The 18,701-nt window shown below is 46.3% G+C and overlaps 3 protein-coding genes across 3 annotated transcripts; 1 reads left to right on the top strand and 2 right to left on the bottom strand.

Annotated features, from left to right (window-relative positions):
- Nucleotides 1-143: 143 nt before the first annotated feature.
- Nucleotides 144-968, top strand: C8R40DRAFT_1048129 (nucleophile aminohydrolase; the record flags this gene model as incomplete). Its single annotated transcript, XM_046224481.1, has 3 exons — nt 144-310; nt 368-542; nt 777-968. Coding segments are annotated over 3 exons (534 nt in total), but the record flags the coding sequence as incomplete, so codon positions are not given.
- Nucleotides 969-13,883: 12,915 nt separating this feature from the next.
- C8R40DRAFT_1109817 (glycoside hydrolase family 17 protein) lies at nt 13,884-16,002 on the bottom strand. Its single transcript, XM_046228311.1, has 8 exons — nt 15,806-16,002; nt 15,491-15,755; nt 15,087-15,423; nt 14,970-15,032; nt 14,647-14,709; nt 14,548-14,592; nt 14,466-14,491; nt 13,884-14,358 (listed from the first exon to the last, which is right to left on the bottom strand). The coding sequence occupies exons 2-8, from the start codon at nt 15,736-15,738 to the stop codon at nt 14,319-14,321; spliced, it is 822 nt and encodes a 273-aa protein (XP_046085305.1). The 5' UTR covers nt 15,739-15,755; nt 15,806-16,002; the 3' UTR covers nt 13,884-14,318.
- Nucleotides 16,003-16,677: 675 nt separating this feature from the next.
- C8R40DRAFT_1237981 (uncharacterized protein) lies at nt 16,678-18,526 on the bottom strand. The gene is made up of 12 exons (XM_046233452.1): nt 18,484-18,526; nt 18,313-18,428; nt 18,241-18,254; nt 18,047-18,192; nt 17,720-17,996; nt 17,554-17,661; nt 17,468-17,495; nt 17,380-17,401; nt 17,293-17,328; nt 17,210-17,234; nt 17,087-17,153; nt 16,678-17,019 (listed from the first exon to the last, which is right to left on the bottom strand). Exons 1-12 carry the CDS (start codon nt 18,509-18,511, stop codon nt 16,888-16,890), a joined length of 999 nt encoding a protein of 332 aa, XP_046085306.1. The 5' UTR covers nt 18,512-18,526; the 3' UTR covers nt 16,678-16,887.
- Nucleotides 18,527-18,701: the final 175 nt, after the last annotated feature.

Genomic DNA, 18,701 nt, shown 5'->3' on the forward strand with positions numbered 1-18,701 from the left:
TTCAAACCTACCAACATAGTGAACTAAGGTCCTGCAAACATGCGCGCTAACTTGGGTAAAGTAAGCAATCAGGGGCTCTTGAGATTTGTTTCAATACTTCCCTTCCATTCTTGAAGCAACTGTTATGCCTTTGCCGCTCTTAGATCCATTACCTGACCGAATCTATCCGCTGCTGTGGGGCAGGAACTGCCGCCGACACAGAATTCGTCACTAACTTGATATCCTCAAACATGGAAATGCACGCTCTCACTCACGGACGCAAGCCTCGAGTAGTCACTGCTATGACAATGCTCAAGCAGTATCTTTTCCGGTGAGTGCCGATCTCATACTCCTATATCGCCTGCTTCCAGCTTATGATGATGTCTAGATACCAAGGTCAAGTCGGTGCTGCTCTCGTACTTGGAGGCGTAGACTCTACAGGCCCAAATTTATTCACTATTGCCCCTCATGGATCAACGGACAAGCTTCCCTACGTGACTATGGGCTCTGGTAGTCTGGCTGCGATGGCTGTCTTCGAGAGTAATTGGCGGGCGAACATGTCTGTGCGTAGACTTGCTTCCTTCATCTGCAAAACCTGTATGTTCGCCAGAGCAAGGGTACTGGCTGGAGAGCGCTCTCCAGCACCCAAAGCACCGAGAGCAAAATTTCAACCTTGCTCTGGGTGCTTTGGCTGCTGGGAAGCGCTCTCAGCTGCTTTCGGAGAATTAGCCGAAAAAACAGGTTTTGCAGATGTTTCCTAGATCTGGTTCAGCTTATCCACTTTATATGTTCGTTAGCGTGCTGATGCTCTTCAGCTCGTCAAAGACGCGATATCTGCCGGTATCTTCAACGATCTCGGATCCGGATCCAATGTCGACGCGTGCATCATCAGGTCATACTGGACCTCTGATCTTCGTGGATCATTTATCAATGGCGTAGACACTGATATGAATACTGATTGCTTTATTCTTCATTCATCTCGCTTGTAAAGGGCCATTAGCATTTGCCGTAACTATGCACGGACCTTCGCGCGGAACTTGCACGGATCACTTACCCAGCAAAGTATAACTTCAATAAATACTTTTTGAAGAGTTTACTGATACTGATTCCATTTGAACAAATCATTGAATCCTAGTCAATATCATAAATTGTATGCAAAACCAACTCTAGAAGCATTGCACTTTTATCTACTTTACTCTTACCATCTTATACTTTTGATGAGCAGGCCATTTTACCTAGTCTCAGCAATGGGAGCACACTGATTGTTTAGGTATGTTGAATGAATCCTTCCAACCTTTCAATTATCTATAAATGACAACAAATGCTTGATCCTCAGTTATTAGACATAATGGGCAATGACTACAGGCCTTGACAACACTGTGTGATATTGGGAGGTGAAAGAGGTCTCTTCATTGAGACTGTTGGGTCAAACAATAGACTGGCTGTCACGAAGCGGCAGAGGCGGAGTGACTAACGGAGCGGGAAAGCGGAGTGACTAAGCAGAACGGTGAGGCGGAGCAACTGGACAAGGCAACAAGGCGGAGCGACTAAGCAGAACGGCGGCAGGCTGGTCCCAGATAATGACAGAGATATATTGAGTATCGTAGTCATAGGTAATAATAAGTAAGCACATACCTGGTCCCAGATAATGACAGAGAGGTCAAGATAAGGGACCAGGCTGTGGAGGGTTGGCTATATATACATAATCCGGTCTGCGAGAAACAACGATGTAATACTGTACAGTTTAGGAACAAGGAAGGTGGCGGAAGCCAGTAGAAGGAGAAGATGGGTCAGGTGGATCAGTAATCGATGGGGGTTTGACAGTGATGGGATGATGTATTGTACAAGTAAAGGCGTCGAGACGGTGAGAAAAGGAAAATGCTAGGGGCTGCGTACTTTATGACATTACCCCCCTCCTTATGACCATTGCCCTCGATGGTCAAGGCTTTGCCGCTGTTGGGTGTTTTTTATGAAAGGCCCGAACAATTTTTGGTGCTTGATTGAGGTTGGCTGCGGGTTCCCAAGAGTTGTGCCCTGCGTCGTAACCTTTCCACTTAACCAAATATTCCAACTTCTTCCATCGAACCCGGCTGTCTAAGATCTCCTCTACTTTGTATTCCGGTTCGTCTTCATCCTCTAAGTATACCGGCTCTGGTGGTGTTGGTATTTCGCCATTAATGGAGTTACCTTTCCAGGGGTATAGTTTATCAACATGGAAGACGGGATGGAGGCGATCTAGGGATAGGGGAAGGTCAAGGCGGTAGTCTAAAGGGCCAATTTTCTCCAGAATGTGATAAGGGCCAAGCTGTCGATCTCCTAACTTTTCACTGGAAAGCTGAAGGTTAATGTCCTCTGCACTGAGCCAGACTAGGTCTCCAACTTTAAATTGATGAGCTTTCCGCTTTCCGCGTTCGTATCCCTCCTTCTGTTGTTTCTTTCCTAGGTGTAAGGCAGCTCCGGCATCTTGTCGCGCTTCTCGGAGAATCCGTATACGGTCATCCACAGCTGGAATACCGCTGCGTTGGCCCACTGGGATATTGAACAGGGGAAGATAGCCGTAGGTTAGCTCGAACGGGGACATGCCTAGCGCAGAATGAGTCCGTGAGTTAATCACAAACTCCGCCATGGGAAGGTGCTCTGCCCAGTCGTCTTGTCGTCGTCCTACATAGAGGCGGATGTATTTCTCTACTTCCTGATTTGCTCGTTCGGTTTGGCCATTGGACTGAGGACGGTATCCGGAGGTTAGATCTGATTTAATTCCTAGCCTAGCGAGAAGGGATCGCATGAGTTTAGCTGCAAACTGGGGTCCGCGGTCGGATTTAAAATGAAGAGGAAGACCATGGAGACGGAAGATCTCTCGGTAGTAAATATCGGCAACGCCTTCGGCTGTGATGGAGCTGGTGCAAGGAATGGCGTGAATTTGTTTTCCATACAAGTCTGTGCAAACCAAGACAGCATCGTAGCCTTGGGAGTTAGGTAGCTGTGTTATCAGGTCAACCCCTACCTCTTCCCATAGACCGGATGGTACATCTAATGGTTGAGTTACGGCCCGTGGGTGTCGCTGGATCTTCTTACGGGCACAAACCTCGCATCCCTCAACGTATTTTTCCACAAAAGAGCGCAACGTAGGCCACCAGAAATGGGTACTGACCAAGTCAAGTGTCCCGTGTAGTCCGGGGTGTCCTGCAGTTGGATGGTCGTGGCATTGACGGAGTACCTCAGTGCGTAGGTCGTCGTTTGCTGGTACGTATACTCGACCTCGGTAGTAGACCAACCCATTGTCTTCTTCCCATTCGGCTATCCCATTGGCCAAGCGCTGTAGTCCGTGCTCTTTGACTGTTTTGAGACCCTCCAATACCTGTGCCTCCCGTTCTGAGGCTTTCCGGATACGATCCTCTAAGGGGTTCTGTAGGATCGAAGCTGCAATTTTTACGAAGTGGCCAGGTTTAAGGACTGTCTGTTGTCGGTTATCATCGCTGTCCGATACATGATGAACTGCCATGCGGGAGAGAGCATCAGCTTGGGTGTTTACTCTGCCAGGGCGGTGGATCATATGAAAGTCAAACCGTGACAGATAGAGGGCCCATCGGGCTTGTCGGCGGGTGAGGTCTTGTGCAGTGCGCCAGAATTCGAGGTTCGAATGGTCCGTAATGATGTCGAATGGTTGAGGGAGTCCTTCTAGAAAGTTCCTCCAATCCTTCAGTGCTTCAATGATAGCAAGCATTTCTCGATCGTAGATTTCGTAGTTCCGTTCCGCTGGCTGCATGGATGCCGATCTGAAGGCTACCGGATGCCATTGGCCATCGTCTTGCTTCTGCATAAGGGCGCCTCCCGTGGCAAAGCCTGATGCGTCTACCTCGATTCGAGTAGGCCTATCTGGTGTCCATAGAGCAAGGATCGGTGCGGAGATGAAGGCTTCTCGAAGGGTATCAAATGCTTTCTGTCGAGTGTCGGTCCAGGTAAAGCTGGTGTCTTTCTTCGTCAGGTCGTTCAGAGGCCGTGCTATTTTGGCAAAATTCCGGATAAAGCGTCGGTAGAAGTTTGCAAATCCCAAGAACCCTCGTAGTTCCCGAAGGTTAGTAGGGACTGGCCAGTCACGAACAGCCGCTACTTTTACCGGATCCATTCTCACCTCCCCTTCTGAGATGATGAGTCCGAGGTATTCAATCTGTTGTTGTTCAAATTCGCATTTTTCGGGTCGTAGGTAGAGGTCGTGCTTTTCTAACCGAGTTAATACTTCCCGTACCATTCGTCGGTGTTCCTCGAGATCGTTACTGAAGATAAGGATGTCATCTAGGTAGACTGCCACCTTGCCGGCTGCAATGAGATCAGCAAATATAGCATTCATAAGTGCTTGGAACGTGGCAGGGGAATTTGTGAGACCAAAGAACATGACCTTAGGCTCGAACAAGCCTCGGGTTGTTGCGAACGCGCCTTTCCATTCATGCCCCTTCTTAATCCGTATGTTATTGTAACCCCAGCGGACATCAAACTTCGTGAAGTATCTGGCTCCCTGAAGTCGGCTAATGATGTCAGCAACTAATGGGAGCGGGTATCGGTTCTTCACAGTGTACTCGTTCAGTTTCCGGTAGTCTTGTATGAAACGGAGTTTCCCATCCTTCTTCTTTACGAAGAAGACCGGTGATGAGATTGGTGATTTTGAGGGGACGATATAGCCTTTCCGTAGGTTTTCTTCTAGGAAACGATCCAACTCCTCCTGCTCATTTAGGGACATGGGATAAATCTTGGTACGCATGGTTGCCGGTGCTCCAGGTACGAGATCAATCGCATGGTCCCAAGGTTGGTGGGCAGGTAATCGTTCGGAGGCGGATTCTGAGAAAACCTTCTTGAAATCATGATACTGCTCAGGGACCATTTCTTCGAAGGTTTTAACGGGTTTGTCTCGGTTGGCTTCCTCTGCTAGCTGCTGGGAGTAAGTGAATCCTGCGGCGCACCAGACTTCCTCCGTCTGTTCCTCTAGAATTCCTGCTTTTACCCATGCCCGGCGAGTTTTATGATTGGCTCGAATTTGGTGTATTGGTGGTTCTTCCACCGCTGCTGATTCACTCGGTTCAAGGGTCGCTTCTAGTGGCACCTCAATGTGGGGGTTTTCTGCGGGAGGTTCCAGTTCCGGGAGTTCGAGGATCGGGGTTTCTGTGTGAGTGGCGGCTAGATGAGAGTACAAGATCTCCTCGTCTGGGACTTCTTCTATCGTTACTCGAGGAGGCTTTACTGAAAGTCGTCCTTTCTCCCAATCAATCTCCGGATTTACCTTCCGTAGCCAGGGGAGTCCAAGGATGATGTCTTCACCTCCTAGGTTGGTGATCAGAAAGTCCATCCATCGCTCTTGATTATCCACTGTGAGTGCTAGACGTGCAAAATGGGTTATCCGTCCAGCTCGGTTAGGTGTTCCATCGATATTAAAAACGTCGATTGGTTTATGGAGGGGTGCACATCTTACATGGTTCCGGGTGACAAAATCTTGGTTTAAAAACAGGGCGGTAGCTCCACAGTCTACCATGGCTGCAGTTGTTATACTGTGATTCCTTCCTCTTAGTCTCGCATGAATTCGGAAATGTGGGGAAGTAGAGTTTAATTCCCGGATCGACGATATTGTACATGATGGGTGCGAGTCATACGAGGAAGTAGCGAACATAACAAACTGATTACGGGGTACTCTCGGTGCAGCCGAAGCGGGTACCCTCTTTAAAAACCCTGTTATCAAGTAATTCCCTTATTTGACCAATCTGATTGGAAAAGTCCTGGTTAGGGGGGCTCGGAGTAGCAGCTACGGGTGCAGGAGCAGATGTTGGGGTCGAGGACGCGATTTGGACGGATTCGTTTGGGAATAGGGAGAATGGCGCGGGTCCCGTAGCGGATATCTGTTGGCGTCGAGGTTGCTGGCGTCGGCCTCGGTCTCGTCCGAGTCCCATGAATTTGTCTTGGCAGACTGCTTCCAGATGTCCTCGGCGTCCACAGTAGTGGCAGGTGGTTTCTCGGTGTGGGCAGTTTTGCTTGACATGACCTTGGGCACCGCAGCCAAAGCATCGTCCTCGCATGCGAGCTAGGAATGCCTCCCTAGTATTCCCATTACTGGTGTGGGTTGCATCAATGTCCATAGCGTGGGGGTCAGCAGGGGTAGTATGAGCGGTATGCGTGGGAGGGTATCCAGAGTTCCGGCCAGTCATGGTGGGATCGTGCAGGTAGACATCCACCGATATGGCCCGTTTGATTGCCTCCTTCAGAGTCGGACCAATTCCTTGGGCAATGTTTACGGTGATGAGGTGTTGTCGGATCTCTGGGAGTAATGCAGTGAAGAAATGTTCCCGCAAGTCAATATCAGACATTTCAGTCCGATCTCCGATATCCTTGAACTTCTGAGCGAATTCCGCAACTGTCTGTCCTTTACTTTGCCTGAGATTCTTGATCTCGCTACGGGCTTCCATACCTGGGTCCATTGGTTCAAACCGTTGGCTAAATTCCTTCAGAAACGCCTCCCAATTTCCTCCGAAAGGGGGATTTTCCGCATTGAAATGTAGCAGATGGGGAGTTGCCCAATCTCCGGCACTTTCTGTGAAGAAGCCCAAGGCGGACTTGATGAGTTTTACTTGGCTTTTGGCGAGATCCGGTTGTTCTGATGCCCAATTCTGGAACTGAGCCATGAAGCGACGGGCTTCAGCGCCATCTTTACCCTTGAAAACCTCGGGTTTGTTCATGCTTGACTTAGAGGATGAGCGTTCCTCCATAGCTGTAGCAAGGTTAGCTACTTGTCTGATGAGCTGAGCCATGAGATCCTCCGCAGAGGTGTTTGGGGCAGGCGGGATAGGAGTCGACATGATGGGAGTAGGCAATCGGGGCTGGGGAATCGGCAGGAAGGTTATATTGCTCACAGTGAGTGGCTCTCGGATTGAGTTCGAAAGGGCGTTGGGGCAAGGTTGAGACTGGCAATCGCGCCAAGTATCGTTGTTGTTGTGGGCGTGAGCTTGGTCTCTGGGGTCAAGTGCGTGCGGGAGTGCGGAGCAGTCTATACTGGCAACAGGTGTTTCAGAGTCGGGCGGAACTGGGGAAGACGTGGTGTCTATAGACCCTGCAAGGACAACCTTATCGGTAGGCTGTCAGTGCAGTAATGGATCTTGACCTAATGTCACGAAGCGGCAGAGGCGGAGTGACTAACGGAGCAGGAAAGCGGAGTGACTAAGCAGAACGGTGAGGCGGAGCAACTGGACAAGGCAACAAGGCGGAGCGACTAAGCAGAACGGCGGCAAGCTGGTCCCAGATAATGACAGAGATATATTGAGTATCGTAGTCATAGGTAATAATAAGTAAGCACATACCTGGTCCCAGATAATGACAGAGAGGTCAAGATAAGGGACCAGGCTGTGGAGGGTTGGCTATATATACATAATCCGGTCTGCGAGAAACAACGATGTAATACTGTACAGTTTAGGAACAAGGAAGGTGGCGGAAGCCAGTAGAAGGAGAAGATGGGTCAGGTGGATCAGTAATCGATGGGGGTTTGACAGTGATGGGATGATGTATCGTACAAGTAAAGGCGTCGAGACGGTGAGAAAAGGAAAATGATAGGGGCTGCGTACTTTATGACACTGGCAAAGTTTACTTTACCTGCAATGGCACTACATTACTGTTATTCAATCTCTTGTTGGAAATTTCAATGGTATCTGAGGGTAGCATGACATTGATTGGCTCATATGATGAAGATTATACCAGCCTTTTAGTCTGGTGGGAGCACATCTTGATTTCTCTACTCAAAAGGGCTTTACAACACTGTTGAGAAGTAAGCTTGTAGTTCCTTGCAATTGTTTTGAACTAGATCACTAGTTCAATGGCTTCTTAATGGTCTCATGATCAACTATGCAGATTAAATTAACATCTCTGGCAAGTGTACAAAGTATAGAGATAAGTGTAGTAACAATGCAGGAACAATTTAAGTAAGGATAACAACACATGCAGTCACTATATGTATACATTTACAATGCAGAAGCATGCAGCTACAATGTATACATGCAAACATGTGCTGAGCAATGGTGAATGGATGAGCCTCTAAGAATATCATCAAGTACATTCAGTGTATAGTATGCCATTTTCATGCAGGTGTTATAGACATGAAATTCATTCCATGGTGGGGGTATTACATGTATATTGATAAGGGGACTTAGTTTCTTACTTGTGTACATAACTAAGGACTAATATCTGAACTTGACACACAGGAAGAGAGCATAAAACAATTGAGCAAAAATTAAGCTTAGAACAGTCAGACAGGCAACTGAGATACATTTAATGTAGACAGAACTGCAGTGAAGAGTGGTAGTTACTTTGTAGAAACTGTTACTGCGAAAGTTCTGTGCTTCAATCTGCATGGATTTGCATGTAACTTGGGCGGATCCGCACCTGACATGCGCGGATCTGCACCTAACTTGTGCGGATCTGTACTTAACTTGCGCGGACCTGCATATAACTAGGCTCCACTGTTGTGGACTGCACCTTGCTTGGGAAAGGATAAATTCCAGTTAAATTGATACTAGAACTGGTATGGCAGGAACTAGGGAATGATGCAGGATTTATGTATGCAAAAAGTGTAGGGTGGTCTAAGTATCATCTGAGTGTCTTTGTCAAGGTGATTTTAGTTCAAGTATCAAGTGAAAAAAACAAGGCACATAAGGTGCACTACAGGATATACACACTTCAAAAGCCTTGTGGAAATTTGTTTGATTAATCTGAGTATTGAGGAAAGAATGCAGTGCACCTTATGTGTGCCGCAAAATAAACACAGAGCTCAGGATGTTTGTAAACATTTGGCAAAAGCATGAGGCCAAGCACAACCAAAACGTGCCTGCACAAAACAACTTAACTTCCGGAGCGCAATAGACCTTGCAAGCAAGGTGACTTGCATGTATCATGCATGTAACTTGCACGGATCTGCATATAACTTGTGCAGATCCTACATGTAACTTCTGCACCCAGCTTTTACTAACAATCAGAGAAATAAGAGTCTCATTAAACAGACAATCTCCCTCAAACTATTAATGTGATTGTTGCTATTCAGGTACATAGAATATCTCACAAATACCAATCACTTGTAAGACCTGGGTCAGAATTGGTCTTAGGGTAGGTTTTGGTGTAATGAGTTTATGTTGTAGCGTGTTAGGAGCAGGCTGGAGCTCGAAGGGAGCTACGGGAACCGCGACCGAGGACAGGAATGACCTAGTACTGGCTGGGATTGAGAGATATGACCCTTGATGGGGTTTCTATAAGGTCCAGGGAGGTCCCTAAGGCGTAGGGCAGGGAGGTAGAAGTAACGGGAACCTAGTAGCGTTGCATAGTAGGAGTTGTACTCGCTAGGACGTCAACGTAAGATCAGATAGGTCGTAGTTGAGGTTGGTCTCGAGCGTGTAAGCTCCTGAGAAGATATACGCCTGGGAGGGAGGTCCCGGGAACTGGGGCTTAGAGGTGAATGTTCTCGAGTGTTGGAGGTAGTAACGGAGAAGCGGTATGTAGTTCGACGTAAGGGGTAGCTTCGACATTACCTAGATTGAGGTCCCAGAGCTTGAGGAGCAATTGGGGAGCTCGAGGAGGTTTTGGGAAGGTTAGCTCACTAAGGCAGTAGGCGTTGGGGAGCTTTAGTATTGTTCGAGGGAGCTCGGGGACTCACTCAGATTGCTTAGACGTGAAGTAGAAGCGTATATTGGGCCGTATAGACAATCATAGAGACAAACAGACGAGAGTAGAGAGACTGAGATAGAGAAACAGAGAGTAAAGAGAAATCCGTTAACGAGCTTGCCTCGTTTTTGTGTGAAAGAGAAAGGAAGGAATCTAATGGGCACTCCAACCAACCAATCTAATACACAATATGCAAGTTCACTGCTATCAAATTTATTTAATAGCAAGGGGTAGCGTTGGCAAAGGTTCCGCAAAGCTTTGAGAGCTAAGTAAGAAGCTTTGATCAATCAATTTGAATCGTTCTAAGGATTCGATATATTCCTTTGATCAAGGTAGATTCAGCACGGTTTGTGCTTTGGTTTGTATTGATTTGGGTATATCAAGAATTGGGGGTTTGAATCAAAGTAAATTAAAACCGAAACACACAGACCCCTATGGAGGGCTAGAACTATGTGCTGGCACAACCACACAGCGTGATTTGCCCTTAAGACCAACGACTGATCCTAAGTTCAAAGAATATCCAACAACTGGATATACTTCTCGCAGTCACAAGGAGCAAAACACAATGTTCCTATACTCACAAGTGCCGGGCCCGAATGGCTGCTAGCGAAGAGGTTTCAGTCTGGCGGGAGTGTGTCTTTCCTTTTTACGGATTAGCACTGCAACGTCATCCCAAAATCACTTGTATTCCAGATACATCGGATCGCTATTTATACATACAGGATATAGAGTCGCACAGTACAATTAATTTAATACAATAAACGTTCGGAACCGCAAGGAAACTTCTACACTCAGTCAGATACCATTTAATTTGAATCTACATGTCCTTATTTGGTCCATATTGGTTCCAAGATTCTAGTATACCTCCAAACATAGGTAGGTACTTCACTATTCATTTAATTTAATTGTTTTTTAGAGAATGACTCGAATAGTGTTCAACTGTCATTGCTGTTCAACACTTACTTCGATCATTTGTCACCTCGTCCGGAGGCAAATCAGCTCTCCTCGATTCTAATCCTATCAATCTGATTCATCTGGATTAAACTAATTGCTTCTCTCTTTCAATAGACACCCATTGTGCCTATACTCTATCAAGGGAGTTACGCATAGTATTCATTTAATTGCGTTCTTCAATATTTTCTACGTCAGGACTCTTTGACATTCATTTGATATGTCTTCGGAGCCTCGCAGTCTTTCGATCGTTCTTCTAGTCATTTTCCTCAACCATGCAACTTGATTGGTCTATTAGACTAAATCGCAGTCTTTTAGGTTAATGCATGATCTCGTTCTAGAAGGAGTATTTGATAATTCCTGAGTTCTAGAAAGTCATTTCGAGTCAATCCTCGGTTCATGGTCACTTGAGTAAGTTCTTCCAAACTCCTGCCAGTGTAAGGTCCAATAAGAATACCCTTGGTATGTCATACGTGAATGGTCATCCTTCGGATGTAGTCCGAGTCTGGTATAATCCTGCTTGACAAACAGGTAGACTGTCATCCGAAGGTAGTATCGGGGATGGGTAAACTAACCAACTTGTGGTAGTATGGGTATATGGTCCCTTCAACTTATTAGACTGATTCAGTATTGACTTTGACTGTCAATCTGGGTCTCAATTACAGTCCTCTTGATACAAATCTATACGTGAAAATGTCACAATTCACAGCATAGACGTCTAGCCAAAATTTAGGCGTGTCACCATATGGTTAGCAGGTACAAAGGGACAGGGACTGGACCTATGCAAAAGGGTGTGTGTTCAAAATATACCAAGCTGGGGCTTGGGATGTTGCGGCGCTACTTAAATAGGTACGGGAAGTGAACAAGAGAACATCTGGAGGACATGAGGCAGCTGATTGAGGGAGGAAGGTAATCAAGATTAGTACTTCATGGGGTTGGCGGTTAGGAGGGTTTTGTATGCGTGTCGGGGTGATCGTGAGGATGTTTGGGTAGGTATATCAGGGAAATGGTGGTACTGTCTTGGGGAGGTGCATGGTGGTGGAGGTGTGTGGTGGTACTTGGGGAGGTGCAGATGTAGATAGGAAGTGTGGCAACATGTGGCTGGTACTGGAACTGGTCTGGTTGTAGCCAAGGCATGACATCACTCACATCTGAAGATTATGAAGCAGATAAGCTTCAGAATATCTGCTCAGTCATATCTTTGCTCTCAATTGTTGAATCATTGTCAGTAAGACACCAGAATAGATAGTTTAGTTAGTAATCCAGTGATACTGAACAAACTCAAGTATTAGATAAAATTTCAGGATAGGAAAATTAAATTGGACCTGTAGAGCTCCATTGTACAATATCATTGTCTGGAACTAATTGAGAAAGCAATATGACTATGTAGCAGGATTTTGTACACAATGTTGTATATTTACAGATTGCACGGAACTGCATAAAGTTGCGCGGAACTCGTGGGACTGGTGCCGCACGGGTTACGGCAAAAGTTCTGTGCCCGATTGGGGAAGCGGGGTGACTGACGGTGACCGTGAGTTTACTTACTTACTTGAGCTACAACCTACTTCCTCGGAATCCCCGTGTTCCCCCTCTATATCTAGAACTCGACAAACGCAAGTAACAAATCAGACGGGTCCTCGGTGGCTTCGGAGGCGAATCTCTTTAGGTGAGGGTGTGAGTGTGTGTGGGATTTGTTACTCTGTTGATGGTGGGCTGATGTTTCTCTCACTCCCTATTTCCTTATACCCTCGCTCCTTGTTCTTTCCATACCCGTCCTGTTCGTCCCGCACTACTCTTACTTCCACCTCATTACCTCTTACCTTCAAATTTCAATGTTCAACCCCCTTACCTCCACCCTGTTTCTCACTATTCCCCCTTCTCCCCTCACTTCCCTCCGTCCCTTCCTCTCGTTCTTCATCCATCGTCTCTTCCCCCCGTGGAGATCTGATTCCTCAACACCTTAGTACATCAAGCAAACACCAACGGGACCGAATATTTCTTCAAAGTCCGTTCCTCTTTAGGCTCTCCCCATTCCTACCCTTTCTACTGTTTTTTTCTCTCAAAACCCTAGGTCGACGAGCTCACGCGGTGCTGCGGAATTTTTTTATTTGTGTCGGGTTTCGTTCAACGACATGTGGAAGACGGAAGTGGGGGTTGTTTTCGACATTCCCCTCCTCAAACATTGTAGATCTCAGGCCTGCCTGGTGTTTGTATTTGGTTTTGGTTCTACTCCCCTCCTCCCTCTGTCCTCTCGTTCTCGTTCTTGAAGGGCTCTAGCCACTCCAGAGGCCAGACGCGTGATGCAAAGTGTCAAATATATATTACTTACATATATAGTTCTTCTCCTTTTTTCCGGTTCCCTTCTCTTACCGAAGTACTTCAGATACGACAACCTCGGTCTCAACGCGTGCCCTGGATAGGGACGACAATGACAGGATGGAGGCGACGTGTTAAAGCTGGGGTATAGCTTAGTGGACGAGGGAAGCGAGCACAAGGACAGAAGAAGGACTTACCAGCGAGGAGATTCAGGGAGGCTTCTCCATCCCCAGACCCGTTCCCTCTTTTTGCACCGCCTCTCTTTTCGCGAGGGTCTCTCCCTTCGTACTCCGTTACTTTTGACTCTCTCTCTCTCTAACCGGGTCATGGAAGCGAGCAGCAATTGGTCAGCATATTCTCAAGTTATCCTTGGGCTCTGGCTTATTTTACCGGGTGTTCTTTTTACAGCCTCCCGCACCCTGGAACCCCGGAGGGTAGTATGATCGCAGAATCACGCGGTGTTCTTCCACTAAGCTCTGTAGGGGGGAGGGAGGGTTAAAGGGATGGAGAAGGCAACACAAGCCGCGACGCATGAAGGATCTTCGTGCCGGAAGGTGCTTTATTCATTCAGCTTCCATCCATGCCAAGCAGTATTACTATCTTCTGCAGGTTCAACACGCTAAAATACACCCCAAGATCATCCAGTATGTATATGAACTCTGGCCAATGCAGGACGGCCCTCCGACATAAGCAATTAACGCGCTCTATTCCTTCCGCGCCATTCTCCCTTCATTTCGACCCCTCAATAATCAAATACAATGCGGATATTTTGAGGATGGGTTGTTTGACCCACCCAGTGATGCTGTGACAATGACGAACACGATGTTTTCACCAACAGGTGGAAAGAGATACTTGATGTGGCGCGCGGCTCATTCTGATTCAAGCTGGAAAAGTGGCACTCCATCCAGCAAGTAAGGGGATAATAGAATATTTGTTCCATCTATCGTACATAGTCCATACATAATGTCCATCGTTTCGAGAAGCAAAGCAAAGCACTAGACAGCTCGCGAGACACAACAAAACAGAACGAAACATAACAAACGGAATGATGCGGAGTCAAAAAAGTCACAGAGGACGTTAAGTGAGATAGTTCGACGCACCGAGGGGGTAAAATAGCGAAAATAAGAGAATTAGGGGGTAGTTCGTGGTGTAATCTGATGAAAATGTGAGTTATCAAGGATGAGGGGGATGTACAAGAGAATAAGTGGGGAAGGGAAGGGAAGCGTTCGTTTATCCAGGTCCGAGAAAAATGTTCCTGAGTTCTGTGGGGCAGTGACGTGCAGGGTTTTGTGGGAGGTAGATATATATAATCTTTATTCCATTCTTCATTCATTCGTTGGCTAGTGTGTTATAGTTGTCATAGTTGTAATAGTAGTCGTCCTAGCCAGCCGTGATCACGAACAATCGGGTATTTCGACATTTTTCAACGTTCGGCTGGAGAGAGAAAAAAGATAGATGGGTCAGGAAGAGAGGATATCAGAGTATAGAGTGGGTAGTAACGAAATAGAACGGAAACCCCCATCATTAAGTGAACAACTCACTTTGAATAAAACAACCCCCAATATCCCTATAAACATCCACCAATTAAACTTCCATCTGACTCCAATGACAACAGTAACTCACCTCAACTCCACCATACACCTCCGTCTTCCACGTCTCGTCAAAGTACTAAATGAATCATTGAATCAGAGCCACAAGACTACAAAGCAGATTCGTTCATACCTCGAAGAAGAAATACTCGGTCCCGTTGGCGTTTGCTTGGCAGACGAAGGTGTCGAGGAAGATCTACGCGGGAGGGAGGGCAGGGTGTTGGAGGTTTGGTGATGAGACAAAAAACGAAGGACGGAAAGAAGGGATGGAGGGAAGGGAGAGGAATTAGAGAGGGAGGTAGGGGTAGGGGTCAAAAGAAGGAGGAGTGGCAAGGTGGAAGCGGGAAGGAAGGGTGAGTGATGAACGGGCCGAATATGGAAAGAGCAAGGAGCGAGGATGTAAGGGAATAGAGAATGAGGTGGACGTTGACAACAATGTAAGTAAACCCCACACACCTGAAGATTCGCCTCCGAAGCCACCGAAGGCCCATCCGATTCATTACCTACATTTGTCGAGTTCTACGCCACACATAAGCCGTTCAACTCATCGAATCCCCATAGTATATTACTCACCGTCGGCCATCCAGTTTCCGCAATCGACATATCCGGTTGATTCGCCAAAGTCTGTGCGAGTGCTACGTCTGTGGTTTCGAAGAAACTCCAAGTCCATCCAGCTGCGTCGTTGATGCTTTGGTTCGCGAACCATGGGTGGACGTTGGCCATCCCATAATCAACGCTCTCCAACACAAGATCATTGAAATACGACCCAGCATCTGCGTTTCCGATTTTGAGATCGACGTTTAGGTCAGAGAGCATAGTCTTCGTGTCGTTGATGAACCCAAGAAGAATCGCCGCACCGGCGTCACCGATGGCGCTGTTGGGGTCTGTTCCGCCGTTGTCGTCGAGATAACTATACAAGCACGTATAACACGTTCAGTATGTAATCACCAAGGATAATACAGGGACTCGTCACTCACTCCAATATAAACTCATTCCCCACCGTAACACCCGCGATATGACTCGTACCATAAGTCTGAATAGCACTCTGAATCGCAGTCTTTTGACGGTCATAAGCTTCGCCGTTGTCGTCTGCCTCGGGGAAGTTGGCAATGTACACGGTAAGGTTGGTTTTGGTCAATTCGATAGCGGTGAGCACTAGTGCGGTGGTGTTACAATCAGCTCCGTATACTCGGATTCGGGTGGTTAGTTGGGAGAGCAGCTGCATATCCGTGACCACATCAGCTAGAAAACTATAGATTAATAAACAAGTATCAGTACTATTAAACACGCACATAGTTTCGCCCCACAATCCGGATACAAAGTCCCCTCAGGTGTATACGCTATCCCCCAAAAACTCTGTTTCAGCCTCGCGTCTTTCGTGAACTGACTCGGGTCTCCGGAGATTGTGTCGTTTCCGGACGACGACGAACTTGAGGAGGAGGAAGAAGAGGATTTGCGGGAAAGAACGACACCGAGAATTATAGCGAGTACGATGGCGATTACGAGCGCTGAGAGTGCGCCGAGGACCTACAAACAACACCACCACCACCCTTAATATTGTTATTATTATTAGAGTGAAACAACACACACCCATAACTTCCTCCTCCCATCTCGACTCTTCTCCTCCACATACCCCGCATACTCCCCTCTCCTATCCCCGAAATGCGGTCTTGTCCGAGGAGTCGAGGCGCCAGGTATATCCGAGTATGGCTCGGGATCAGTTAGGTCGACGGCTGAGAGAGGGATATTTTGTTGATTTTGGCTGGAAAGGGTGTTGTAATCTGATATTCTGTGTGCGGGCTACAAACAATAGTGAACTTGTGGGAAGGTGGATACATAGTTGAGTGGAGCATGTAGTAACTACCGGAATATGGTCATAATAATCTTGGAGATCACTGGAAGGTGTGGCGAGATCCCGAGACATGGCGGTGGGGCAACTACTGGACGGACTTAGACACAAAGTGACCGTGAGGTAGTTGGTCGTTGACTTGGTGGTGGTCGTCGATGAAAAGGGTTGTTCTCCCGGGGATCTTTCACCGTGAGAGACACATGTTGTACCGATCGTCTCCGAATCTTATCGAATTTGAGCTAATTTGAGAATTTATGTTTTTCTGACTAATCTGTTTCTACAAAACTTAGTACAGACTTGAAGACTCATACATGCCACACGCGGAGCGCGACGGCCCACTATCGCATATCAAATAAAGAGAAACTACCGCCGAATAAGCTCCATGGAAGAGCAGGACGTACATATCTGTAAACTACAGCGTACTGATTACTAGTTAAAATGCGATGATATATCACTGGTGACACGAACAAGCAATGCGTATAGTAGTGACACCTAGGCAGACTTCTTGATTCTGCTTAACCCTGCTCAAGCCAGACTTAAGGGCAAAGCTTTGACCTCAAACTGAGGACCTTCCTCAATCATGGATTCACTAGGAGCAGAAGTAATTGCAGGCAAATCCATCTGTAGTTCTGAAGGTTGTGCAGTGGTACCAGGGAACTTGTATCCATGATATATTGAAATAATCAATGCAGAGAACATGAACATCAATGTTTAGTTCACTCACCTGAATTGTGGCCATTTCTGTGACCACAGTTGTCTGCATATCACGGAACCTCATACGTGAATTCAAGCTAAACACAGCCCATCTTATTAGATCAACAAAATGACATTGAATTTTTGTCTATACTTTGCCAGCATTGCATTGGAAAAGACTATTGAGTAATTGTGAATTTGCTTATGGCGGTTTGGACTATTAGACATAATCCTCACATTTTGGAAGAATTGCATAAAATGCAAGCCATAGATCTATATCTAGGGTTTAGAAAAAGTGATAATTATCATGGGTAAATAACTCACAGTTGTTCACATTGAGTAGAAACTAAGGTTTAGTAATCAGACCACACTTGGCAAATACATACTGACATTGGAAACAGGATATGCCTACACTTATCATCAGAAGAATACTGACAAAACTGCATATTGTTATGGTGAATTTAGTGTTAAATACAAATTGGAGAAATAATTACAAACCTAGTCACAACTCCTGTCTCTGAAGTGATTTCAGTATTCAGCTTGAGGAAATAAGCAAGAACATTACCAATAGCCCACTGAATTAATTTGTCCGCAATAGCAAGGGTACTTTATTGTCAGGGATATGATCAACTTCAAATCTTTTAGTAATGATATGATCTCCTACCTGCGGTAAGTGGTATTGCTCCTGTTTTTGACTAGATAGTATACAAGTGCTGTGGATACAATGACATCTATAGTCACATGGAGAACTGTTGCAGTAACAATCAACCATTTCCATTGATGCAAGAATTGTTCAGTGTTTTTTTCTGCAACAAGTGTGGCTGCAGTTGTCAATCCAATGGATGCCACCATTTGGCAAATCATGAGTATACTGCAGACAATGGGAACAATGTATGGAGGACCAGCAAATTTTGCAATTCGGTGTGTAAAAAATCCTTGTGCTATCAGCTAGGAGGTTAGGGAGTAACTGTCCAGGTAGAATGACACTCACCAAGCATTGCAATCAACCCATCAAAGAATGGTAATGCGGCAACTTCGGGTGTAAAAGCAAGGAAGACTGTGGGATCCCCATAACGAGATACAGTGAGATAGTAAAGCCCATAAAATTCACAAATGGTATGAGCCAATTCCAATAACCTAGGTGGGCATGAGACACAACAGATCTCAGCATGAAATGATACATACCACATGCCATCAACCTGCGTAAGAGTTAGGGTAGGCAACATTTTTGTCCACATTTCACAGGAAATTACTCACCAGGCCAAATTTCATCCAGCGTGGATCTTTTGGAAAATTTCTGTGATAGATATACACCTGCATTGTGAATATCCCAAACAAAACACCGGAGAGTAAGACACCAATCTCCGGGAAGCCTACACCAGCATCAAAGCTGAATAACACTTGAGCCAACAATAACAGTTTACATACCCAAGGTGGAATCTACTTTCTTGATCATACAGGGTGTGAAGTCAGAAGGGGTTGTAGTCAGCTCACAGAGGATTCCAGTATCCTTTATATGAGAGGTCCCTTTTACTGCGTTTGGAAGTCCAGAGAATAATAATTATTGATACAATGTTTATTTTGGGTTGTCCCTATCACAAATTTGACAGATCAGGAGACCATCAGGAGAGACCAAACTTACATTG

This window comes from Lentinula edodes (assembly GCF_021015755.1).
Source record: "Lentinula edodes strain Le(Bin) 0899 ss11 chromosome Unknown C8R40scaffold_22, whole genome shotgun sequence".
NCBI classification, from domain to species: domain Eukaryota; kingdom Fungi; phylum Basidiomycota; class Agaricomycetes; order Agaricales; family Omphalotaceae; genus Lentinula; species Lentinula edodes.